The following is a 27,193-nucleotide window of genomic DNA, read 5'->3' on the forward strand; positions in this document are numbered from 1 at the left end:
AGGTGAAAGAAGTCTAGAGACAGGGTCCTTATTCAGACCACTTTAATTTACGTGGCGGGGCCAGAGGTGGAACCTACCTCACCTCATGCAAATTAACTGCTTATTTTTCCAAGTGAGATCGGTAATTTCGGTTATTCTAAAGTAGAAAAAGCAATGATTGCATCACTCCTTAAAAGGTGAAATGTGACTCATTCAATTAGAATCATGGTAAGACTTATTTATTGATATTTTCGTTAAAAAATACAAGAATGAAACCCACTTTCAAAATTTTACTTTGCTCTCATGTTCTACACGTGAACACCAAGCGTGGCAACGCTAGCATACATTTTAGACTCACAACTCTGAACTATTCCTTTTATATCTCTACTGTGGCTAGCCTTTTCCTATAAAGCATCATCTCTAGGGATTTTGTTATGCTTGATTAAAAGAAAACATATGCTCTCACTGCCACAGGAAATAACTTCTATAATCTAGGGGGTTTTAAAATCCTTTTGTTTCCTGGGAAACCATAAACACGTTTCCCAAAATAGCGTAGGCCTATACAAAGAAGGAAGGTGGGAAGAGGGGAGGAGGAGACCCAGGTGAGGCAGGGGGAGCAGAGGAAAGGAGAGTCCGAGAGTGAGTACCCTCAGCTGTTCTTGAAGTATGGTGTTGACACCAGTGATTATACCTTCCTCATCTCTATTTTTGATTTTTAAAAAGAATATGGTTCAATAAAAACCTTCATTAAAAAAAGGAAAACAAAAGCCTTGATGGATAGTCAAATTTTCACTTGAGGGACATTGAATAGCACCATACTCATTGCTATATTTACCTTTCCTTCCCACTTCCAATTATAAACTCTTTTCTACTTTAGTGTTTGAATCTCTCCTTCATTCTGTGCCATTTCTCTCTTCTTACAGGGATGTAATGGTCAGACAAATATAAGGCTTCCTGCACCACAGGGAGAAAAAGGTCCAATCTGCCTTCAATATGCATAAGTCAGACCACCTTCCATTGAAAGGTGACATTAACATAAACATTTGCAGTCACACAAATGGGAATATCTACTAAAATCTAAATGTCTGTGCTCTGCTGATTCAGTATTATTCAGGAAAAGAAATTTCGTATGACTCCACTTTAATATTCTCTGTACATCTCTTTCAGATTCAGAGACTCTAGAGATTGGTACTTTAAAATATCATGCATTTAAGCCCTGAATCTTATTGATTTGGGGATGTACAAAAATGTGTTTCATTAGTAGGCACTGATGCAAGCACAATTAGTTGAAAATAGAAAGTAGAGAGCTGAAAACAAAGCAATACTGCTTCTGCTATCCTGTTTCCTTTGTAAATATCTCTAACTCAGTTACAATCTCAGGTAAAAGGATGATTGCTGTATCACTCTCCCTGGGTAGTGGGATTAAGATGCTTTCTTCTTATTTTTTATTGTATTTTTATGAATTGTTTTGTACAATGAACATAGATTAACTTTTAAAAAATTAAAACAAATTTAATGTTTATTTTATTTTTGAGAGAGAGACAAAGTGTTAGCAAGGGAGGGGCAGAGAGAGAGGGAGACACAGGATCTGAAACAGACTCCAGGCTCTGAGCTGTTAGCACAGAGCCCCATGTGGGGCTCAAACCCATGAACCACGAGATCATGACCTGAGCTGAAGTTGGACGGTTACCTGACTGAACCACCCAGATACCCCTAGATTAAATAAAATTTATAGTGTCTTTTAAAACAAGATTTGTACATATTTTAAAAGTCGAAGAGGGGCGCCTGGGTGGCTCAGTCGGTTAAGCGTCCGACTTCAGCTTAGGTCATGGTCTCACGGTTTGGGGGTTTGAGCCCCTCGTCAGGCTCTGTGCTGACAGCTCAGAGCCTTGAGCTGGCTTTGGATTCTGTGTCTCCCTCTTTCTCTGCCCCTGCCCTGCTCATGCTCTGTCTCTCTCTGTCTCAAAAATAAATAAAACATTAAATAAAGTTTAAAATAAAATAAAATAAAATAAAATAAAATAAGTCAAAGAGGTGTCTTGCCAAATAAGATTCAGAAGAAAAACAATTCTTGATAACATTTCCTCCATCTATTTGATTAATCACTTTCAAATTATCACTAGAAATATCGTTCTAAAACTGGCGATCTTTTGATAAGTTAAGCTGGTTGAGGTATATTTGGAATATAAAGAACAAATTTGTCAAATTGAACTCTACCAAACTGAACTCTAGAAGGACTCTAGAAATTGTAGCAAAGTAGTATATTAGTGCTATGAGATGAGTTGCAATAAGACGAGTTATATGACACAGTCTCTGCCTTTAGCCAGGCAGTTTCCAGCTAGTGGAGGAGATCTTGGCAGGTTGAGTATCACCCATCAACAATGGAAACCAGTGGATGACAGAGCCAAATGGCTTAGAAGAATTTAGTGGAGGAGGGATCACTTCCAGGTCAGATAAGCAAAGAAAAGCAATGTAGAGAACATGCCTTTTAAGCAAAAGAATTGGTAAGATTCCCTAAGACAGGCAAACATGTGATCAGGGCATATTCTGGATTTTGAGCGATTACTATTGTGACTACTAGAGTCCCCTGACCATCTTCTGACTGAAGGAAACGTAAAGTGTATTCGAAGAAGAGTTCACCTTTCCAATTTTGATTTTGTTGATATCCAATGTTTTTTTTAATTAAATTTATTGTTCAAGAGCACACTGTACTCCACAGAGTCAGAGCAAATTCCTTGATCACTTTTGAATTCAAAAGAATAGGTTTAGAGGTGGTGAACTTTGTGCATACCAGGGATGAGTGTGTGTGGTGGGGGGCGGGGGTGGCTGGTGAGTGAACACAACTAGAATAAGAGAATTTCAAAACACACTCTGTAGAGGTGATGGTCTAGAATCAGGCTAAGGGAAGAAGCCTCTTTTAGTAAGTCAGAAAAAAAATAAAGAAATTCCCTTCTCAGAAGGAAGGGAGGGGCAACTGTATTTATGAGGAACGTTTTATTATTTGTGATTCATTTTGAGGAATTAAGTACTATTTCACCGATTTGTGAAAGAAAAGGTAATACTGACAACATGTTTTCTGTTGTACATTACTAAAGAGATTAGGAATGTAACTAGCACTTTTTTAGAGGTGCCTTGATGGCTCAGTCAGTTAGGCCTCTGACTCTTGATTTCAGTTCAGACTATGATCTTATGGTTCATGGGATCAAGCCCTGTGTTAGGCTCTGCACTGACAGTGCTGAGCCCACTTGGGATTCTCTCTCTCAAAATAAATAATTATAATAATAATAAAAACATTAAAAAAATGTAGCATTTTTCAAAAAGCGTGTATATGCAACTGCTATAATAACTGATGTGTAACCACAAATTTACCTTTGTGATCTTGAGTTTAATCATTACAGGCACTTAATTAAAATCAATTTCAAAGTATTTATGTGAATTTAATTTTACTTATTTATAATTACTTAAGTAATACATGATTATGTTTTCAGTATAAAAATCCAAGTATTTTGGATAAATCAAAACTCCCCCTTGGTCACAATTACTGTCTTCTTCTGGTCTCTCTCCATTCTCTCAGTCATTCTACCCCGGAATAGATGGGTGGGTCTTCTATTTGAGGGGTTTGGAAGAAAAATCTGGACCAGCATAGCCTAGTGCTTTTCTGTTCCGTTTCCACTTCAGACCTTGAGAAGGTGTGGATATATATGCATCATTCAAAATTCAGCGTTGGGAAGCTAATGTGTCTTCAGATAACAGATATATTCTCTAGAATCAGTTTTATCAGTTATAAGATCATGTTATTATCCCAAATCCTTCACCCTTTTGAAAACATTTTTCGAATTGTTCCACATTTGGAGAGAGAAAGGGAGAATGCTATTTCGGATCCCCTTTGACCCCGAGGTTATGCTAAAAACGTTATTTTGCACTTGCTATTTCTTTTATTCAATGGTATTTCTTTAAATACTTTCTATTTTGGAACACATAGAATGCTTTATTGTATAAATCTAAAGTAGGATGATATTAGAGATTTTTAAAAACACATTTATAGCTACTTAGGCCATTTCCTATTTTATTAATACAGCCAATTTTGCATTAAATAATGTTTGTCATAAGGAGGATGACTTAATAATTTAAATATAGACCATGAAATTCTCCTTTAAAATAGCTGTATATGCCTTTCTTCAGTGTATATTGCTTATAAAAGTAAATTTTACCCATATACCTATCAATTTTTCATATTGCTAAACTTTTAAATTTGGTTAGTTGTAATGGTATTTAGTCTCTGCTTAAATGGGCATTGCCTGCCAATTTGTATGCCTTTCACTTCTTTTTGTTATCTGGTTACTGAGGCTAGGACTTCCAGTACTATGTTGAATAACAGAGGTGAGAATGGACATACCTATCATGTTCCTGACCTGAAAGACTCTCAGATTTTTTTTTTACATTGAGGACGATATTAGCTGTGGGTCTTTCATATATGGTCTTTATGATCTTGAGGTATGTTCCTTCTATCCCTACTTCCTTGAGGGTTTTTATTAAGAAAGGATGCTGTATTTTCTCAAATGCTTTTTTCTGCATCTATTGAAAGGATCATATGGTTATCATCCTTTCTTTAGTGTGGTGTATCATGTTGATTGATTTGCAAATGTTGAACCAGCCATGGAGCCATGGAACAAATCCCACTTGATCGCAGTGAATGATGCTTTTAATGTACTGTTGAATGCAATTTGCTAGATCTTGTTGAGAATTTTTGCATCCAGGTTCATCAGGGATATTGGCCCGTAATATTCCTTTTTAGTGGGGTCTGTGACTGGTTTTGGCATCAAGGTAATGCTGGCTTCATAGGATTAGTTTGGAAGCTTTCCTTCCATTTCTAATTTTTGGAATAGTTTGAAAAGAATAGGTATTAACTCTTCTTTAAATGTCTGGTAGAATTTCCCTGGGAATCCATCTGGCTCAAGACTCTTGTTTGTTGGGAGATTTTTAATAACTGATTATGTTTCTTTGCTGCTTATGGGTATGTTAAAATTTTTTATTTCTTCTTGTTTGAATTTTGGTAGTGTGTGAGTTTCTAGGAAATTGTCCATTTCTTCCAGATTGTTTGGTTTGTTGGCATATTATTTTTCACAGTATTCTCATAATTGTTTGTATTTTTATGCTGTTGGTTGCAATTTCTCCTCTCTCATTTGTGATTTTATCTATTTTGCATTCTCTCTCTTTTCTTTTTCGTAATTCTGGCTAGACTTGATAAATAAAATTTATTAATTTTATGTATTCTTTAAGAATCAGCATTTAGTTTCATTGATCTGTTCTATTATTTTTTTTGTTTCTATATCATTTATTTCTGTTCTAATCTTTTTTATTTCCTTTCTTTTGATGGCTTTATGCTTTATTTGCTGCTCCTTTTCTAGCTCCTTTAGGTGCAAGGTCAGGCTGTATGTTTGGGACATTTCTTGCTTCTTGAGATAGGCCTGAATTGCTATGTCCTCTTAGAACTGCTTTGCTGCATCCCAAAGGGTTTGGACTGTCATATTTTCATTTTGATTTTCTTCCATGCATTTTTAAATTTCTACTTTAATTTCCTGGTTCATTCAATCTTTAGTAGGTTGTTCTTTAACCTCCATGTACTTGAGGGCTTTCCAATTTTTTCCTTGTGGTTGACTCAAGAGTCATAGAATTGTGATCTGAAAATATACAAGGCGTGATCTCAATCTTTTTGTACTTTTTGAGGGCTGATTTGTGACCCAGTATGTGTTCTATTCTGGAGAATATACACTCATGTGCACTTGAGAAGAATGTGTATTCTGCTGCTTTAGGGTAAAATGTTCTGAGTATATCTGTTAAACCCATCCGGTCCAATGTGTCACTCAAAACTATTGTTTCCTTGTTGATTTTCTGCTTATGTGATCTGTCCATTGATGTAAATGGGGTGTTAAAGTACTCTTCTATTATTGTATTATTATCGATGGTTTTCTTTATGTTTGTTATTGATTTATATATTTGGGTATTCCAAGCTTGGGGCATAAATATTTATAATTGTTAGATCTTCTTGATGGATAGAAACCTAAATTATGATATAATGCCATGCTTCATCTCTTGTTACAGTCTTTGTTTTAAATTAGTTTGTCTGATCTAAGTATGGCTATTCCAGCTTTCTTTTAATGTCCATTAGCATGATAGATGGTTCTCTATCCCCTCATTTTCAATGTGCAGGGGTCTTTAGGTATAAAATGAGTCTCTTGTAGGCAGCATATAGATGGATCTTTTTTTAAAATCTATTCTGGGGGCGCCTGGGTGGCGCAGTCGGTTAGGCGTCCGACTTCAGCCAGGTCACGATCTCGCGGTCCGTGAGTTCGAGCCCCGCGTCGGGCTCTGGGCTGATGGCTCGGAGCCTGGAGCCTGTTTCCGATTCTGTGTCTCCCTCTCTCTCTGCCCCTCCCCCGTTCATGCTCTGTCTCTCTCTGTCCCAAAAATAAATAAACGTTGAAAAAAAAAATTTAAAATCTATTCTGAAACCCTATGTATTTTGATTGGACATTTAGTCCATTTACATTCCGAGTGATTATTGAAAGATGAATTTAGTGCCATTGTGTTACCTGTAGAGTTGCTGTTTCTGGTGATGTTATCTGGTCCTTTGTAGTCTTTGTTGCTCTGGGCTTCTTTTTATTTTTCTCCACTCAGAGAATCCCCCTTAAAATTTCTTGCAGGGCTGGTTTAGTGGTCATGAACTCCTTTAGTTTTTGTTTGTCTGGGAAACTCTTTTTCTCTCCTTCTATTCTGAATGACAGCCAAGAAGAAGTCAAACTTCCACCCTTTGTTGATGACATACACGCTATGTGGAAAACTTGAAAGACTCCACCAAAAAACTGCTAGAACTGTTACATGAATTCAGTAAAGTCACAGGATATAAAATCAGCATACAGAAATTGGTTGCATTTCTATACACCAATAATGAAACAGCAAAAAGAGAAATCGAAGAATTGATCCCATTTACAAATGGCACCAAAAACCACAAGATACTTAGGAATAAACCTAACCAAAGAAGTGAAAGATCTATATGTTGAAAACTATAGAAAGATTATGAAAATATTGAAGAAGACACAAAGAAATGCAGAAACATTCCATGCTCATGGATTAGAAGGACAAATGTTGTTCAAATATCAATAATACTCAAAGCAATGTACACATTCAATGCAATCCCTATCAAAATAATGCCAGTGAACCGACAATTCTAAAATTTGTATGGAGCCAGAAAATATCCCAAATAGACAAAGTAATGTTTAAAAAGGAAACCAAAGCTGGAGGCATCACAATTCCTGACTTCAAGCTGCATTACAAGGTTGTAATCATCAAAAGAGTATGGTACTGGCACAAAAACGGATACATAGATCAGTGGAGCAGAATAGAGAACCCAGAGATGGGCCCACAAGTGTATGGCCAACTAATCTTCAACAAAATAGGAAAGAGTATCCAATGGAAAAAAGACAATCTCTTCAGTAAATGGTGCTGGAAAAACTGGACAGTGACACACGGAAGAATGAAACTGGACCACTTTCGACACCATATACAAAAATAAGTTCAAAATGGATGGAAGACCTAAATGTGAGACACCAAATGATCAAAATCCTAGAGGAGAAAATAGGCAGCAACCTCTTTGACCAATGCCACAGCAACTTCTTACTTGACATGTCTACACAGGAAAGAGAAATAAAAACAAAAATGAACAGTTGGGACCTCGTCAAGATAAAACGTTTTTGCACAGTGAAGGAAGCAATCAACAAGGCTAAAAGACAACCAACAAAATGAGAGAAGATATTTACAAATGACATATCTGATAAAGGGCTAGTATCCAAAATCTATAAATAACTTATACAATTGAACACCCACAAAACAAATAATCCAGTCAAGAAATGGGCAAAAGACATGAATAGACCCTTCTCCAAAGAAGACATCCAGATGGCTAACAGATACATGAAAAGATGCTCAACATTACTCATCATTGGAGAACTACAAATCAAAACCACAATGACATCACCTCACACCTGTCAGATTGGTTAAAATGAACAACTCAGGAAACATCAGATGTTGGTGAGGATGTGGAGAGAGAGGAACCCTTTTGCACTGTTTGTGGGAATGCAAACTGGTACAGACACTCTGGAAAGGTGGAAAGCAAAAAATTAAAAATAGAACTACCCTATGACCCAGCAATTGCACTACTAGGTATTTATCCAAAGGATACAGGAGTTATGATTCGAAGGGGGACATGCACCCCAATGTTTAGATCAGTACTATCACCAATAGCCAAATTATGGAAAGATCCCAAATGTTCATCGACTGATGAATAAAGAAGATGTGGTATATACAATGAAATATTATTTGGTTATCCAAAAGAATGCAATTCTGCCATTTGCTACAACATGGATGGAACGAGAGTGTATTATGCTGAATGAAATGTCAGTCAGGGAAAGACAAATATATGATTCACTCATATGTGGAATTTAAGAAACAAAACAGATGATCATAGGGGAAGGGAAGGAAAAATTAGATAAAATCAGAGAGGGAAGCAAACCATATGAGATTCTTCAATACAGAGTACAAACTGGGGGTTGCTGGAAGGGAGTTGGGTGAGGGGATGGGCTAAATGGGTAATGGACGTTAAGGAGGGCACTTGTTGGGATGAGCATTGGGTATTATATGGAAGTGATGAATCGCTGGGTTCTACTCCTGAAACCAATCCCACACTGTATGTTAACTAAGTTGAACTTACATAAATAAATAAAAAACAATAAAAAAAATTAAAAAATTGAATGGACATTGCTTCTGAGTTTGAGCATCCTCTTTTATACTAAATGTATGTTTCTATTTCTTTTTCTATGAATTACTTACCTATATGCTTTGCTCATTCTTCAATTGGATTACCTTTTTCTAAATAATTTATTGGAGTCCTTTATATAATTAAGATATTAATGCCTTATTAGCTAGCTACTATTTAATTTGCTTGTTTAACTTGTGGTGCCACCTTGTCATTCATAATTTTTTCCTGTGTTTTATTTATTTATTTACTGAAGTACAATTAACATACAGTGTTATATCAGTTTCAGGTGTACAATGTGATAACTCAGCATTTATGTACATTATTCAGTGCTTATCATGATAAGTGTACTCTTTTTTTTTAAAGGTTTTGAGAGACAGAGAGAGCATGAGTAGGGGAGGGGTAGAGAGAGGAGAGAATTCCAAGCAGGCTCTGCACTGTCAGTGCAGAGCCAGATTCAGGGCTCCATCCCACCAACTGTGAGATCATGACCTGAGCCAAAATCAAGAGTCAGATGCTTAACCGACTGAGTCACCCAGATGTCCCATGATAAATGTACTCTTGATCCTCTTTATCTATTTGACCCATCTCCCCACCCACCTCCCCTCTGACATACACCAGTTTGTTTTCCATATTTAAGAGCCTGTGGGTTTTTTTTTTTCTTTTTGCTTGTTTGTTTTCTCATCTTTTTTTCTTTGTTCATTTGTTTTTTTTTTTTTTAATTTTTTTTTTCAACGTTTATTTATTTTTGGGACAGAGAGAGACAGAGCATGAACGGGGGAGGGGCAGAGAGAGAGGGAGGCACAGAATCGGAAACAGGCTCCAGGCTCCGAGCCATCAGCCCAGAGCCTGACGCGGGGCTCGAACTCACGGACCGCGAGATCGTGACCTGGCTGAAGTCGGACGCTTAACCGACTGCGCCACCCAGGCGCCCCTCTTTGTTCATTTGTATCTTACATTCCACATGTAAGTGAAGTCGAATGGTATTTGTCTGTTTCTGTTTGATTTATGTCACACGGATTTATACCCTCTAGGTCCATCCATATTGTAGCAAATGGCAAAAGCTCATTCTTTTTCATGGCTGGGTAATATTCCATTATATATATATATATATATATATATATATATATATATATTATCTCCTTTATTCATTTATTGATGGAAATTTGGGTTGCTTCCATATTTTGGCTATTATAAATAATGCTGCAATAAATACAGGAGTGCATATATCTTCTTGAATTAATGTTTTTATTTTGGGAGGCCAAATACTCATCAGTGGAATTACTGGATCATATGGTAATTCTATTTTTAATTTTTTAAGGAACCTCCATATTGTTTTGGCTGCAGCAATTTGTTCCCACCAAATATGTACAAAGGTCCATTCATAATTTTTTTTTAATATTGATGCATTACTTCAATGACTTGCACATTAGTGTCATGCTCACTGCTACAATTTCTCTGTAATTCTCTCTTAAACCGTTCAAATAGGTTTTCACTACACTAATTTCCCAAAAACTGCACTTGTCAAAATCACTGTTGACATCCACTTAGCAAAATAAAATGGCTAATTCTCACTCGTCATTTTATTTAACCAACCAGAAGCATTTAATGACTAGTCATTTCCTCCTCCTTGTTATACTTACTCTAGCTGGCTTCCAGGACACCACACCCCACCAGTTTTCCTTCTATGCCCCAGGGTGTTCTTACCACTCAACTTTGCTGTTTTCTTATCTTCTTCTCCTCCATCTCTTCTCTTTTCTGTATTACTTACTTCCTTGGTGACCTGCTCTAGTTTCAAGGCCTAAACGCATCTATTTATCTACTTTCTAAATTTGTGCCTTAACCAATAAACAAATGTCCTTTCTCAGACTCTAGAGCATAAAACTCACTGCATCTTACTTAGCATCTTGGATGTCAAATAGACATCTCAAACAGCACATGCCCCAAATCAATCTCCAGTTTCTTGCCCCAAACCTACTCTACTCACAATATTCCATTTTTTGGTTAATACCAAATCTATCCTTCTAGTTACTTAGGCCAAAAAAACGTGGATTTATCCTTGACTACTCTCTTTTGTCCCTCTAACATATCAGAAAATCATCTTGTCTCAAACTTCAAAATGCATCCAAAATCTGATCACATCTCATCACCTCCAGTGTGACAGCTTGGTCTGAGCCACCATCACCTGGTCTGTAACAATGATCTAACTAGTCTCAGTCAATCGTCCTGACCCCACCCCAGCATATATTGAACAAGTTAGTCATGCACAGTGATTCTTTATAAAAGAAAGGCAAGCCATGCCATGTGTCTACTCAATGCCTTAAAATCATCAATTTCACTCAGAGTAAAAGCCAAATACCATATAAAGGCTCTTGTGTCCTTACATGATTTGGTGTTTCATCTAACCCTTTGATCTAATTTGTCACTATTATCCTGCTAACTCTGTTCTAGTTCCTTTTTGTTCTGTGAATACATCAATTATTCTCCTGACTTAGAGCCTTTGCACTGGCTCCTCTCCCTGTTTAAATAAATACTCTTCCCTCAGATATTCAGGTAGCCAACTCCCTGACTTTAATGCCTTGATAAAGTATCACCTTCTCAATGAAACTTACAATAAATACTTTATTTAAGATTTTAACAGGCTCCTATATCTCATCACTCTGGATCATCCTTTGCTGTGCTCTAAATTTCTCTTTCTTCTAAAATAGAGGGACACCTGAATGGCTCAGTCAGTTAAACATTCGACTCTTGGTTTTGGCTCAGGTCATGATCTCATGGTTCATGAGTTCAAGCTCCACATTGGGCTCTGTGCTGTTAGTGAGAACCCTGCTTGGGATTCTCTCTCTCTCCCTCTGGCCCTCCCCCACTTGTTCCTGGGATTCTCTCTCTCTCTCTTAAAAATAAATAAACTTTTAAAAAATAGCAGACATTTTACTAATCTGTATATTTCTTGTTTATCACATCCCATTCTGCTGGAATGGAAACTCACTGAGATCAAGGATATTGGTTTGTTTTGTTTGTTGCTGAATCCAAAACCCTTATAATGATGCTTGGCATATTGTACATTTTCGAGAAATATTTAATAAAGAAAAAGAGTGGATGTGGGTACTAAATACATTAGTCTTTCCCTTTAGGCTCTCATTTTGTCTTGTCTACAACAATTTTTTAATAAATTTTTGTATATTTCTAATCCTTTAGACTTTTTCAAAGTCGAATTTTAATATGACTTTTAAAAATTGTATGACACAGAGACCTTTGATACTGTTCACAGCATTTCTCAATACCATCTTCCTCATACTTAGCTGTCTTTCTGGAGAGCAACCATTTTTGAATGTTTATGTGTTTTTCTTCTTCTGATAATTATTTCCATACATCTAAATAACATCCTGAGGTCCTCATTGTTTTACATTTTGTTTTCCCTCAATTTTCTAATTTCTTCTTTTGTCTTTACTTACATTAAACATTTCTTTAAAGACTGATTTTTTTTTTTACCCCTCACACTCTTAATCCAGTGGTTTCGTCTATGTGATATATTCAAAACCTGACTACACTCTACAGCAAAATGGTCTTCTTAGCATTCTCTCGTCTGATCAAAGCTATGTTGTTTGTTTTTTTTGAGGGCTTCTGCATAGATCTCATCTGAGGAAATCACATTATTACTTTCTAAGTTGTATCAGCTCCTTTTAGTTTTCTGTTTCTTGGTTACTCTCTCATTTTGCTGCAGTATATTCTCAATGATTTTCCCAAGAAAGTAATAATACAGGTAGATTATTCAATTCCTTATTTTGTGGCTATTTAACTACTGCTCACTTGATTCACATATTGGCTGGAATACTGGATTAAAAATATGAAATAAAAATAATTTTTTCTCAGAACTTTGAAGGCTTGTTCTTGATGTCTTATAACATGTACAAATGCTCATTTAAAAGCCTAAAGCCAGTCTGATCTCATTTTGTGCTTTCTTTTTTCTTTCAGAATCTTTCAGGGTCTTCTATTAATTCTTAATAGTTGGTAATTTTACAATAATGGCTCTAGACATAGTTCTCTATTAGTTCAACCTCTTTTGAATTCAGTGAGCTCATTCACTTTGAAGACACTTGTTTTTAACCTTTCTGAAAATTCTCTCTCCCCGTCCACCTACCTGTCTATTATTTCCTCTTTTCATCTTCCAGAACTTACAGGAATTTCTAGTGTGCTGATATCTCCTTTGCTATTGTCTTTTAGTTGCACTCTACACCTCTTTTGTCATTTGGTATTAGTTTAAAGGACTTTGCAAAGGAGCAGAAATAAACACTATTAAACTATTTTAAAATATTGTAGTTATTTACATACTTTAGAACTTTAATTTATCTGAAATTTGTTTATATTTATGTTATGAAATAGGAGATCAAGTTTATGTCATTTGCCAAAAGATTGTTGATTGTCACAACACCATAGTTTGAAGTAGCTTTACCTCTACCTAACACTCCTCACTCTTCTCTACACTCACCTTATATCTCAATTTCTTAGCAAGTCTTTACTGACCATCCATCCAATATGGCCTCTATCAGTTCATCATCTTGGCTATTTTCTTCTGAGAATATAGAACAACCACTAATTATCTTTATTAGTTACATGTTTATTTCTTTACTGTGTGTTTCTTCTATCATAACATAAACTAAACTCCTTGGCTACAGACTTTATTAGTATTCCTTCTACTGCATCCAGAGGTTTAGGTAAGTGGGTTTTACTGCATATGTACAACTAAATGAGTTCAAGAATATGCGTTTTGTATGTATAGGTGAGTGTATATAGATAGATGTAAAAGTCTATATGAAAATGTATAATGTATATAGGTGTATATATACATCTGTATATGCACATATAGTTAATACATACATACATATATATGCTATATATATGAAATAAAATCTTGGGGAACAAATACCTTTTTTTGTCTTATCTTGACAATCTGCTTATTTTACCTTCCATAGAAATTTAAGATTTTTTTTTTGTTTAGTTTATTCTTAGATCTTAAAAACTTGCTTTTGTTGTCTTTTGGTGGAATTAAACATAGTTTTGCTGAAAGGCTTTTGCATGCATCTGTTAATGTAATGATATATTTGTATACGGCTACAGATTTAATTTATATTTTTAAACCTAATTATTGCAAATGCCTAAATAACAGCATTAAACTCTCTAGATTAAAAAATGATTTATCAAAATTGTTTACATGGAAGAAGAACATGAACTATAAACTTCAGGAAAGTCTTTGCCATAGTTTTCACCTCATCTTTTAAAGGAAGGCATTTTTACTTTGAGAGGAAATATGAAGTATCATCCAGACAAAGACTCTATGTGCTCTACTTTCCAAAGAGACAGTGATATTCTAAATCAAATAAAGGGTACTTTTATTGCTCTCTGGAGCTACACTAAAGTTGAAAGAGTTGAATCATTGACTTTGTCAGATAGGATCATTGGGAAAACATATCCTTACTTGAACTACCATCTTCAAGACCTAACTTCTATGAAAATAAAAAATAATTATTACTATAATATGATTTTTTTTAAGTTTATTGAGTTCCATATCAACGTCTTTTAATGATCACATAGGATTTTCTTCATTTAAAAATATGGTATTGGGGCCCCTGGGTGGCTTAGTGGATTAAGCATCTGACTTCGGCTCAGGTCATGATCCTTGCAATTCGTGAGTTCAAGCCCCGCGTCAGGCTCTGTGCTGACAGCTCAGAGCCTGGAGCCTGCTTCAGAGCAGAGCATGCTTCTGTCTCTCTCTCTCTCTCTCTCTCTGCCCCTCCCCTGCTCGTGCTTTGTCTCTCTCTGTCTCTCAAAATTAAATAAATGTCAAAAAAATTTAAAAAAATAAATAAAAATGTTATTTATCACTCTAGTGATATTTTTCAAGTACTATTTATTCATTTATTTCCAAAAATATTTACTTAATATCTCCTATTTGCCAATCAATATTCCAAGTGTCATGAATGCAGCAGTAAACAGCAAAATCCATGATCTTATGAAGTTATCTTCAAGTAGAGAAAAATATCAAAATAAAGTAAAATAAATAATACTTTAGATAATAAGGAGTTTTATAGAGAAAAGTAAAGCAGAAAGAAAAGAGAAAATGTGAGAAGGAAGACATTTTTAGTTAAGTGATTCAATTAGACCTTTTGAGAAGGTGTCATTTAAGTGAGGGCTTGAAGGTGATAGGGAGCATTAAATGTGGTTATCCAGAGAAGATTCTTCTAGGCAGAAGGAATGGTCAGTAGGATAGCCAGTATGCTTATTAAAAATTTTCAAAGAAACCATCCAGTAAAATATCATTTCAAACTTTTGTTTCTCAATACAGAGAACCTATCAGAGTAGGTAAGTTTCCCTTTGATATTTCAAAACATCCTCTAATTCAACAGGTCCAAATTTGAACCCATTATTATAATTCTCAAACCTAGTCCCCCTTTTCACTCTATCCTATATCAGTGAATGATATGTCCATACATATAGTTGCTCAATCCAGAAAACTGACTCAATATTATCACTTATCAATTACCACATAACACATTATTCTAAAATGTAGTGGCTTAAAACAACAATAAATATTTATTAGCCCCAAAGTTTCTCTAGGTCAGAAATTTGGGTTAAGTACAGCTTAAGTAGGATTTTAAAAAAAAAAAAATTTTAATGTTTATTTATTTTTGAGAGAAAGAGAGAGAGAGTATGTGAGTGAGAAGGGGCAGAGAGAGGGGGAGATAAAGAACCTGAAGCAGGCTCCAGGCTCTGAGCTGTCGGCACAAAGCCCGACTCAGGGCTCAAACCTGTGAACTGTGAGATTATGACCTGAGCTGAAGTCCAGTGCTTAACTAACTGTGCCACCCAGGTGCCCCTTAAGTAGGATCTTTTATTAGGTTACTGTCAAAGATGTTAGCCATGCTGCAGTCATATGAAGGCTTGACTGGGGTAGAGAATCTGATTTCAAGGTGGCTCAATCCAATAACTGAGAACTTGGTAAATTTTCTTGATGGAAGCCCTCAGTTTCTCCCATGTAGCTACTTGAGTGGCAGGGAGAAAAGTGGGTGATTCAAAAGAGAGCTAGATGGAAATAGCAATATGTTTCACGATTTAAGTACGAAATTCATGTGCCATCATCAAGTCACTTTGTATAGTAAATATTCAACAGGAGAAAAATTGGGCTCTACCCTTGGAAGGGAGGAGTGTCAAAAAATTTTGAATAAGTATTTTCAAAATCATCAGTTATTCTTGAGATGTTCCTTTTGTTCAGAGTCAGTACCAAACCATCACTAAATTTTGTGGATATCTCTTAGATTCTTCTACTTTTCTCCAACCTTACTGCCATTTAAATTACTCAAACCATCCTTGGATCTCACCTTGACCACTGAATTGTTTACAAACAGGACTTCGGACAAAAGTCCATGTATGATCTAGAAGGCAATGCATGATCTGGTACCTACAGTTCTTCCGCCTCATTTGTTATTAATTTGTCTGGCCTCTATTCCAGACACAATAACATTCTTTCAGTCTCTTGTGCTTTCCATGACACAACAAATTCTGAGATATTTTCTCTTGTATCTATCCACTCAGTCTTTTCCTGTGTGAAATTCTGGACTACCATTTCAACAGTCCTCCTCCCTAAAAATTTTCACTGACTTTTATACAAATTGATATACTTCTTTTCACTGAATTTTACACAAGTTGATTATACTTCTTTTGAATTATTTAAAATGTGGCTAGAATAGCAAAACTGAAACCAAACTACTGAGCAGGAAATGATAGAAATCAAAAATTGCTTTTAAATATTTACTCAGTAATTGAGTTCTAAAAGACTTAATGTTCTGAATGAGAAGTTATTTATTATTTAAGCAATGAACTAGTGTGTCAATTAAGTCCCTTACAACTAAATATTTGCAAGGTGACTTTGAACCTCTCTAGTTGATGTGGTTCCAACTGTAAGTTGAATCTATGAATTGGGATGGGTCAATCATATCTTTTTCTTTTATGCTGCTCACTCTTCCCTGAAACTTGCCTGTATTTTCTATTCAGGTATCATGTTATAACCATCCAAGGCTGTTATATGTTTACATGAATTAGCTTGAGTGAATTTCTCTTCATTTCACTTAAAAAAATACCCCTGACCAAAAGAGCCATGGTATTAAATGCAAAATCCAAACACTGGCATAAGGACTTGGCATTTTTCAAAACATATATGTAGATTGTGTCATTTGTTTTACTAAATTTATCTGTGAAAAATGTGTGCCACTTTATGTATCCATTTTTATACTGGTAAAAGAATATTTGCCTTGCCCAAGGCAAAACAACTTGCTAATGACAAAACTGGAAAAAAATATAAGCCTCCTGGTGGTCAATCTGGAACCTCAATTCTTGTACCATGATGACTTCCATTTAATTATCTTGCGCACTGAACACATAACAGAAACTATTAAGTCTATTCTAAGTAATTTTCAATGTATCTGAAACACTTAATTAGTTTTCTTTAAAATAAATAAGTCGTTAAGAAACTACAAATCAGTGAGTTAATTAACTGTGTTATGGCCTTTTAGTCCTTTCTGTTGAAATAAGCCATGCCAAATACCAAATAAATAATGCCCAAACTATAAAGAAGTAAAGGATTACTCATGAGAATAGACAGTTTATATAGAAGTTACAGTAGAAGTTTTCACAGAAGTTATAACAATTTGCCATACATTTTGAGCACAATATTCTACAACGTGTTTAGTAAAAATAAGTGATTTTATGATAAAACACAAACTTTGTAGATAAAAAGATTATATAAAGATTAGGATTAACAAATCTCAAACGACTGCACTATCTAATCCTCTGTCTCTGTGTTTACCATTGAATGGTGTCCTCCTTCTTCACATCCCTTGCCTACAACCCTTTATTAACCCTTCATATGCAAACATACAATCAATATGTAATTATCACTAACCACTAGCAAGCATGGGACATAGACACCATAGACCCTAAAAAAACACTGATTTATATATACGCTGAATGTAGACACTGCAATACTAGGCTTGGTTGAAACGTCACCCTTGACATCCCAATTTACAGCTCTCCAATTCCACTTTTAAGTGACGATTTTCATGATTCGATGATTTCAGTTTCCCTTGCAGATTTCTGTGTCTTGATTTTTTCTTATTTCTAAATACTTGTTCAGTGATTGCCCTTGATTATTTATTAGCACTATTCCTAACTTGGATAGAAGGACAGAAGGAGAGAAAATTGGGCCTTCTTTAGTATTAAACATACACTTGAAGCCTGATTACTGCTAGACTTGGAGAGCCATAGTCTGATGTTTGACGTCTGCATCATTATATGTAGTTAATTTGTTTCAAAAATATTTATTCAGTTGTTATTCTGGATGCTCTGGATTTCTTCTGGGTCTATTGAAACAATCAGAACAGTCATGATTTGCTTAAGTAGTAGCTCCTACAAAGGAAGAGGTAGACATTGATTAATTTTATTAAAATGACTATTGCAATTGTAGTAAGTGCTACTAATGAGAAACATAAATGCGGGAAATATTTTAGCAGGGTTTTACAAAATCAGAGAGAATAGTTAAGGTTTCTTGAGAAAATGGTGCTAAAACCTAGATCAGAATTAATTAGTTGAAGAGATGACCAATGAGCATTCCAGGCAAAAGCAGGTTGTACCAGAGACATTGAAGAGAACATGGTGAGAAGCAGTTGGATTATAGATCTAAGTTTGAAGGTAGAGCCAAGTGGATCAATATGATATGTGAAATAAAGAGTGGCGTCAAGGGTTACAAAAGATTTTCCTCCGGACAAATGGAAAGATGGAGTTACCATTAACCAAGTTTGAAAAAAAAAAAAAAAAAAAAACAAAAAAAAAACTGAAAAAAGAATAAGTGTGTGTGGGAATAGAAGTTCAATTTATCTTTGTTCTTATTAGAGATTTGATTTGCCAGCCATCTGTGATTATTTTATTCTAGTGTCAGAAATTGAGATGATTTAAGCTATGCCCAGTCTCCTACTAAGGCTGCTACGTTTCTGGTTTATTCTTACTCAAAAGTTGTAATTCTTTGAGATATTAAAGCAACTCATAGGAGCTCACCCTTTGGTGAGTCTGGGAATCCAGTTTTTTTCTCTCTAAATCCACAAAGCTTTCAGAACTTGTACATAGATCGCTAACCCCTCATCTACTACTCAAATTGATTCTCACCCCCGAGAGAAATGCAGCTCTAAATATTTGGCTCCCTTCTGTGAGTTTCCTTTATCTTAGGTCACAGCCGTCATTTTCCCTTGTGTTTTTAGCTCCTCCGTGCACAGATTTGTCTTAAACTTGTCTAGTTGTTTTCAGTGTAAAGTTCCATTTGTTTAAAATATTGGCTCATACATTTAGTGTTTAAATGGCTAGGCAGCAAACCTCTCTATACCTTAGTTCCTTCATCTGTAATACATAGGTCGCAATATCTAACTAGCAACATTGTTATGAGAATTAAATGATATCATGTATATGAATCCTGTGCCTGAGAGATCAGGAAGCAACTATGGTATTTGTCCTATTTATTATCAATTAAAATAGCCTAAGCCCCGTCAAACTGCAGATATGAGTGCAGAATGAAATCACTTTAAAATGATAATCATATGTGACTGGCACATTGCCCACAGTAGCAAGAATCAAGATCCTAGTACCTTGTTAATTTTTAGTTATTTTCCTGAGTCTCCAGAGATATTCTAGAATGGTCCTTTTATATTCCTCCAATATGGTCTCCTTTTTAAATAATTAGCATCATCAAACTATCAACTTAAAGCCAGCTTCACTGCATGTGTCTTCGTGGAAAAAAAAATTATTCCTTTTCTAAGGCAGAATGCTTTCATGTGAAATACTCAAAACTTCACATATCCCCGATGTTCCAGTTCTCTTTAGTTCTCAGAACAAGAATGAAGCCGTAAGGAAATGGAAAGAATGTTCATCTCTTCCATTCTGTGTTTTGTTTTTCTTTTTTCTTTTTTTAATGCTTATTTATTTTGGGGAGAGAAAGAGAGACAGAATGCAAGTGGGGGAGAGGCAGGGACAGAGGGAGACACAGAATCTGAAGCATGCTCCAGGCTCTGAGCTGTCAGCACAGAGCCTGACACAGGACTTGAACCCTTGAACTGTGAGATCATGACCTGAGCCAAAGTCGGCGGCTCAACCAACTGAGACATCCAGGCACCCCTGTGTTTTGTTTTTCAAATGGGGGCAACAAACATCAATTGCTTGTATTTCTAAATCTCACAAAGTTCCAAATAATAACTGTGAAATTTTTTTTCACCAAGAATTGAAGCCCTACAAGGCTGGTTGCATGGCTATAAAATACAGAGTAAACTGTGATTCTCTATTATACCCAAAACCTTCTCTGAGTACTGATTTATTCACCACAAGTCACACTTCTTTCTGCACAAATGAATTCCCGAAAATAGATGCATGGAGATTTGTGGCCCTATGTGCCAAGACTCGTCTCAAACCCTCCTTATGTTGCCCTGCTACATCTTTCATATTTTCCCTCAATTTTAAGGTGCGTTTAGCAGAGGTAAATAGGTATTGACAACTTTACTAAATTCATCTTAAAATCATCCATATTTAATGGTGATTTCTGTCCTCCAGAAGTGGATGCATTTTATTTTCTTGTCTCAATGAAGAGGACAAAGAGGAGAGAAGAGGAGGGTAAGAGATATCTTTGTGATGAATTTTGATTTCAATTCTTAAAAAAATAGATTTCTGCCAGTGTTGCAGAAATTGAAGTCTTTGAACTTGTAACTAGCATGTCTTTATAAAAATAAGAATATATAAAATGCTTAATTGCAACAAATGTTCATCGACGGGAATGTACATGACTTCACCCACAGTTTCAAAGAATAGTTGATAGGAAATAGTTAAGAGTAGTTAAGAATAGGTAAGAGTAAGTAGAAAATAGTAAAGATAATAAATACAGTGCTTAGTACAGTAGAAAAAAGAAGAGCCAAGTCCAGGAAGCAAGCAAATTAACACATTTGAGATGTTCATATTAAAAGTCTTCTATGGGAATGCAAGCTGGTGCAGCCACTCTGGAAAACAGTATGGAGGTTCCTCAAAAAACTAAAAATAGAACTACCCTACAAGTCAGCAATTGCACTACTAAGCATTTATCCACGGGATACAGGTGTGCTGTTTTGAAGGGACACATGCACCCCCATGTTTATAGCACCACTATCCACAATAGCCAAAGTATGGAAAGAGCCCAAATGTCCATCAGTGGATGAATGGATAAAGAAGATGTGAGATATATATACAATGGAGTATTACTCAGCCATCAAAAAGAATGAAATCTTGCCATTTACAACTACGTGGATGGAACTGGAGGGTATTATGCTAAGTGAAATTAGTCAGTCAGAGATAGACAAATATCATATGACTTCACTCATATGAGGACTCTAAGAGACAAAATAGATGAATATAAAGGAAGGGAAACAAAAATAATATTAAAACAGGGAGGGGGATAAAACAGAAGAGACTCATAAATGTGGAGAACAAACGGAGGGTTACTGGAGGGGTTGTGGGAGGGGGGATGGGCTAAATGGGTAAGGGGCTTTAAGGAATCTACTGAAATCATTGTTGCACTATATACTAATTTGGATGTAAATTAAAAAAATAAAATTAAAATAATATAAAATAAAATAGCAGAAAGCAAAACAAAACAAAAAAGTCTTCTAAAAATTCAAAGCTGCTTCTTTCAAAAGTACTGATCATGAGTAATTTGCTAATAACCTTAGTAACTTGCTATAAATATGACAGTTTTATTGATACTTGGAGATTTAGACAAAAATAATAAACTTGATAATAAATAGTTTCTTACCTAAAAAACCATTATACATTAATCTTAGATTTCTTCCCACTGCCTCCTCCTGTCCCGAGTTTTAACAACTCAAAAAAAAAGTTTTAAAATATGTTTGTACAGATGATGATGTTGACTATTTAAAAATTAGAGGAAGATTCCTGATTGGTCATATGGAATTTCATGCTGTGTTTATTACTATAAGCTCTCTTCAGTGACTACAGTTCTCTGAAGACAGTCTAGTAATGTTCACATGGTGCAAGTCTCAGGTATTACTGTAATTGGAAGAAAGTTCTAGGATTAATATGTCAGAGCAGGAATTATAAGTGATAGGAAGTCTTCCCATATGTATAACATTTATCCCTTTCAGAAAAGGAAAGGATACATGATGTAGAGATGCTTTTCAGCCAGTTGCTCCACATAATTCTGTTTGCAATCATTCCTTCTGAGTCAAAATGGTGAATTTTCAGGGGCACCTGGGTGGCTCAGTCCCCTGGGTGACTCTTGATTTCAGCCCAGGTCGTGATCTCACAGTTCATGAGTTTGAGCCTCCTGTTGGGCTCTGTGCCAACAGGGCAGAACCTGCTTGGGAGTCTCTCTCTCTCTCTCTCTCTCTCTCTCTCTCTCTCCCCTCCCACCGTCCCTCTCAAAAATAAATAAGCATTTAAAAAATTGTGAATTTTTAGAAATAAAATCAATTGTCTACAAGCAGTTGGATGGTTCTTGTGTCATTGCAAGAAACAGAACTAGTAAAGAAAACTGGAATATTTATCTGCTCAGAATTTTCCCATTTTTTATAGGCATCATTCTGCAAAGTTTGGTGTGAATTCTTGGTACAAAACAGGAAGATTTTGCTCTCAGTGGTAGGAAAAAGGGAGCCAGCCAATCATTCTCTTCATTGTACCTTCACTTCCTTGCTCCTGCTCACCGATACTTCCCAGGGATTCTCTGTAACCTTTAGTTGGGCCCAGATTGAGTATTCTACTGAACTGTGAATATGTTAAAGATGCAAATCTGCGTTCTCTGTGTTTTAGGTTCTTAGCACTGTGCTTTGCACCTAAGAAATTGCGAGAACTCAAATTCATTGTCTCAACATTTAACAGATATTTTAAGTGCATTTTGACATGAGAAAGGACATTTTTGTACAAAAAAATGCACTATAATTTTATTGTTAGTAAATTTCTGTTTTACAGACCTCTGTAAATCCTCTTCTTCATAAAAGCAGTGAGAAAACTGTCAAAACATGTGGCCATCAACTTTTCCATAACTCTGTAAATTAATCAGAGATTTGTAGTAACACATGAAGTAGTTTAATCAAGAAAAACAGCTGAATCTTGGTAGGAACAGTGGGATTTGTGGCTATAACTTGTCCTATTCTTGTTCTCCTTTCTCAGCTCCATGGTAGCATGATAAACCAACAGCCGGCAATAAAAAGCAACAACCTGGCAGCTACCAGGGTGGGCAGAAAGGAGTCTGAATTCCCTTAAAGCCTCATTGTTAGAGAAATGTCATTATCTGAACTGTCTGGAGGCTCTAAGACACCACTTGCAAGACTGCTTTTATTTGACCTAATGTGGAGCTCATTCAGTATGAAAAGTCTTTTTCCTCAGGATGTTGGTCAAATATATTTAGAGGCAATGTTTTAACCTCACAGGTGCCCAAGGTAGTGAGTAACAGTGGGGGCAAACAACAGATTAACCAAAAAGCCTAAAAGAAAAAGCAATGAAATGATATGCCCATAGGGGTTTGGAAAAGCTCACATATTTCTGGGTATCTAGAAGACCACGCATCTGTATGGGGTTGTGAGCATGCCTAGTGTCATGGACTTAATTGCATCCTTTCAAAATTCTTATGTTGAAATACTAACTCCCAATATCTCAGAATGTGACTTTAATGAAAGATTATTAAGATAAAATGAGGTCATATGGGGCCCCAATCTATCACTGGTGATCTTCCAAGAAGAGGAGATTTTGACACAAACACATAGGAGAGGAAGAAACAGAGAGAAGATGGCCACCTGCAAGCCATGGAGAGAGACCTTCAAAGAAGATGAACCCTGCCAACAACTTGATCTAGGACCTCTAGCTCCAAGAACTATGAGAAAATTAATTGCTATTGTTTAAGGTACTTAGTCCAGGGAGCCTTGTTAAGATAGCCCTAGCAAACTGATACACAGAGAGTTGTGTGCATGATTGGGAAAGACCTGAGAAAACCTTAAGCTCTCCACCCTGGCTGGCCTTTAAGCCCTGTGCAAATGGGAAATAAAGGCTAAGACAGAGTTGTCAATTGCCTGACTCAGTGTTGAAGGTGCGGCCCCATAAACATAGCACTCCCAGAAAATTCTGGGAAATATATTGGTTTTAGGAATTTAGGAAAATCCTTGTCTACTTATTAGGTGATCCCTAAACCACTCAGATAGACTTTACAGAATTAGTTCAGAAAAGCCAACTAAAAAACAAAACAGAAACCAGCAACAATAATAAACCTTAGGGAGGAGGGATAATATAATTTACCGAGTTGCCATGTTATATCATCTAAAATGTCCAGTTTTCAGTGACAATATTATGAAACATTGAAAGAAAAAAAAGTGTGGCTCACGCACAGGGAAAAAAAGGCAAGCGGTAGAATCTGCTTGAAGAAAGCAACGACAGTGGAATTACTGGACAAAGACTTTAAATCACCTATTTTAAATACTTTAATAAAAACTAAAGGAAACCATGTTCAAAGAAATCAGCTATTTTCACTCCTTTACTAAAAACTAAAGGGAACCATGTTCAAAAAACTAAAAAGGAAGTATGACAATAATATCTCCCCAAATACAGAATATATCAATGAAGAGACAGAGATTAAAAAAAAAAAAGGAAGAAAAGAGTAACTCTGGAGTTGGGAAGTGGAATAACTTAATGCAAAACTCACTGGGAAAAAACTGTGAGTTTTCTCTGACTGCTACAACAAATTACCACCAATAACAGCAACTTATTCTTCCTTGGTTCTGGAGGCCAGAAGCCTGAAGTCAGTTCACTGGGCCCAAAACAAGGTGTGAGTAGGACCAAGCGCCCTCCAGAGGCCCTAGGGGAGAATCTGTTTCTTCCTTTTGCAGCTTCTATTGACTGCTGGCATTCCTTGGCTGTGGTCACATCACTCTAATCTCTGCTTGTACCTGTATGGTCACATTGTGTTCCCTCTTCTGTCTAAAACCAAATACACCTCTGCCTCTCTCTTACAAGGATACACATCATTGCATAATCTAGAATGATCTCTTCCATGCAGTGCAAAATCTGATGGTTGTCAGTCTCGCATACATAGTATTCTATTTATTTTGAAATGTGAAGGGCATTGTATTATTGGTTCAGATCCAGGTAAATTGGTGTGTTTGTTGGTAGGAGAATGTAGAAGTTCATTTGCTGATAACTGAAGGGAGGATTTTGCAAAAGAAATACAGGGAATGGTTTAGAAGAAGCAAACTGTAGTTATGAGAACTCTGACAATGCCTTTCTGCCTATGTTCTTGGGCCAGGGAAAATGAGCAAATGCTGCTTAAGATTACAGGTGAAAGTTACTTAAAACCAGGTGGTAGAGAAAATTCTAGAGTTACTGAGAATGTAGTGGTTCTTTATGATATTATTATTATTATATTTATTATTATTATTATTATTACCTTAAAATAAACTTTCCAGAGATTATGGTGGCAGGGAGTTCAACTGCCCAGTAATAATCAGAGATAAAGGGTCATAAAGTAATCTGGAGCCAAAAAATAGAGATAGGAGAAACTTCTGCCCCTGGAAAAAGCACGAAAGACAGAGAGAGAGCCGCCGGGCAGATAAGTGACTTTGAATGTCCAGAACTAGATAGAACCTTGTGAACTGCACAGTAGTTCATGGATGCTGTTAGCGGTGATCCTACACTTTCAGAAATGTCACTGTCACATTACGATTGATATTGGATTTTAAAATTGCGCCTATGTCTGTGGTACACAATTTAACAGGGATGGCTGTAAGACCCATTTTCACTAGTTATTAAAAATTCTGGCAGGAGGAACTTGATACTGCTGAGATCAAGCTGTGACCACAAAGGTTCAGGGTCTGGTGATGCTCTGAGTTGAGTGACAGAGCCGGGAGGATATGATGACTGACAATCTCTGGGAAGTAACATCAGCTTAAATATATCAGTTTCAAACACATGTGTGCTCAGGAAGTCTGTCTCACTTCCCTGAGCAAAGCGCCGTGGATGAAAAGAATCATTTGATCTTAGCAAGCAGGCCCAGGCTTTCCGGGGACCAGCCTAGGTAAATAAGGGGCTGGATGGGGTGCAGTGACATGTGTGAGCGTCTAGGATGAGCAGCTGCAAAAAACAAACAAACAAAAAAATTTAATGAAAAAAGTGCAGTAGCTCTTTACTTTGCCCAGACACACGTTCTCATTGTGTAATAGCCAGGTGCACTGACCACATTTATGGTAATTTCTCAATCTTAGTGCACAGATTTTAGATCTGAACAAAATGTACTGTAGAGGAATGACACAAGATGAAAGCAGAATGAATTTAACTGGCTATGTTACTAATATAGGAAGCATCTAATTGAAGAAAAGAGCATCACTGTTTAGTCTGTAGGACAGACGTTTTATTACCATTGAGAAGAATTTACAAAACTTGAAAGGTGATGTTTATCCCCTCAGTAAAAGCAGTAAGAATTGTACTTCACAGCTGAACTTTCATTTTTCTCTTATGCCTGACTCGCTAAGGATACTTTTTTTAAAAAATATTTTTTATGTTTATTTTTATTTTTGAGAGAGAGAGCGCATGCACGCACACACAAGTGGGGGGAGGGGTAGAGAGGGAGACAGAATCCAAAGCAGGCTCCAGGCTCCAAGCTGTCAGCACAGAGCTGGATGCGGGGCTCGCACCCACCCAATGTGAGATCATGACCTGAGCCAAAGTCGGTCGCTCAACGGACTGAGCTACCCAGGCGCCCCACTAAGCATACATTTGACTAAAAATTACAGTTAGAAGTCAAACTTGGGTAAACACAAATTTTGAAAGCCTAATAATTTGGCAGCGGCTTTGTTTCCAGACTTAAAATAATGTCACCTCTGACCTTTTGGGCTGAATACATGTGAAACCTTATAAATACTTGACTGTAGATCTGTCTATGGGTCTATAGGTCTATAAAGACCTATCTGTCATTATGCTAATATTCACCTTATAGTATATAGTATACATACTATATAAAATATATAAAAGTTTTTCTTTTTGTTTTAAAAGGTACTTTTGCTTTCCATTTTTTTAATTCTCTATTTATAGTGACAACTATTAGGAAGACTTTTGCTTGTCATTTTCTATAAACTCTGAATGTTCTCATTTATAGCTTGGTTGCAACAAAGGAAACAGACAGTGCAAGATCTCGAAGTGCTCCAATGTCACCTTCTGACTTTCTGGATAAATTAATGGGGAGGACATCAGGGTATGATGCAAGAATCAGACCCAATTTTAAAGGTAATTATCTACTTACTACTATATTTGAAATGTGTTTTGAATGTTATTAAACAAAATAAATTTTCAGAT

The 27,193-nt window shown here is 36.1% G+C and overlaps 1 protein-coding gene across 2 annotated transcripts in view; it reads left to right on the top strand.

Annotated features, from left to right (window-relative positions):
- GLRA3 (glycine receptor alpha 3) overlaps nucleotides 1-27,193 on the top strand; it is a 195,843-nt gene that overhangs the window by 16,177 nt on the left and 152,473 nt on the right. For both annotated transcript variants that reach the window (XM_030311883.1, XM_030311884.1), the window contains exon 2: nucleotides 26,997-27,124. In XM_030311883.1, the coding sequence (XP_030167743.1) occupies nucleotides 26,997-27,124 (128 nt within the window). The remainder of the gene's footprint in view (nucleotides 1-26,996; nucleotides 27,125-27,193) is intronic.

The sequence above is a fragment of the Lynx canadensis genome, chromosome B1 (assembly GCF_007474595.2).
Source record: "Lynx canadensis isolate LIC74 chromosome B1, mLynCan4.pri.v2, whole genome shotgun sequence".
NCBI lineage: Eukaryota > Metazoa > Chordata > Mammalia > Carnivora > Felidae > Lynx > Lynx canadensis.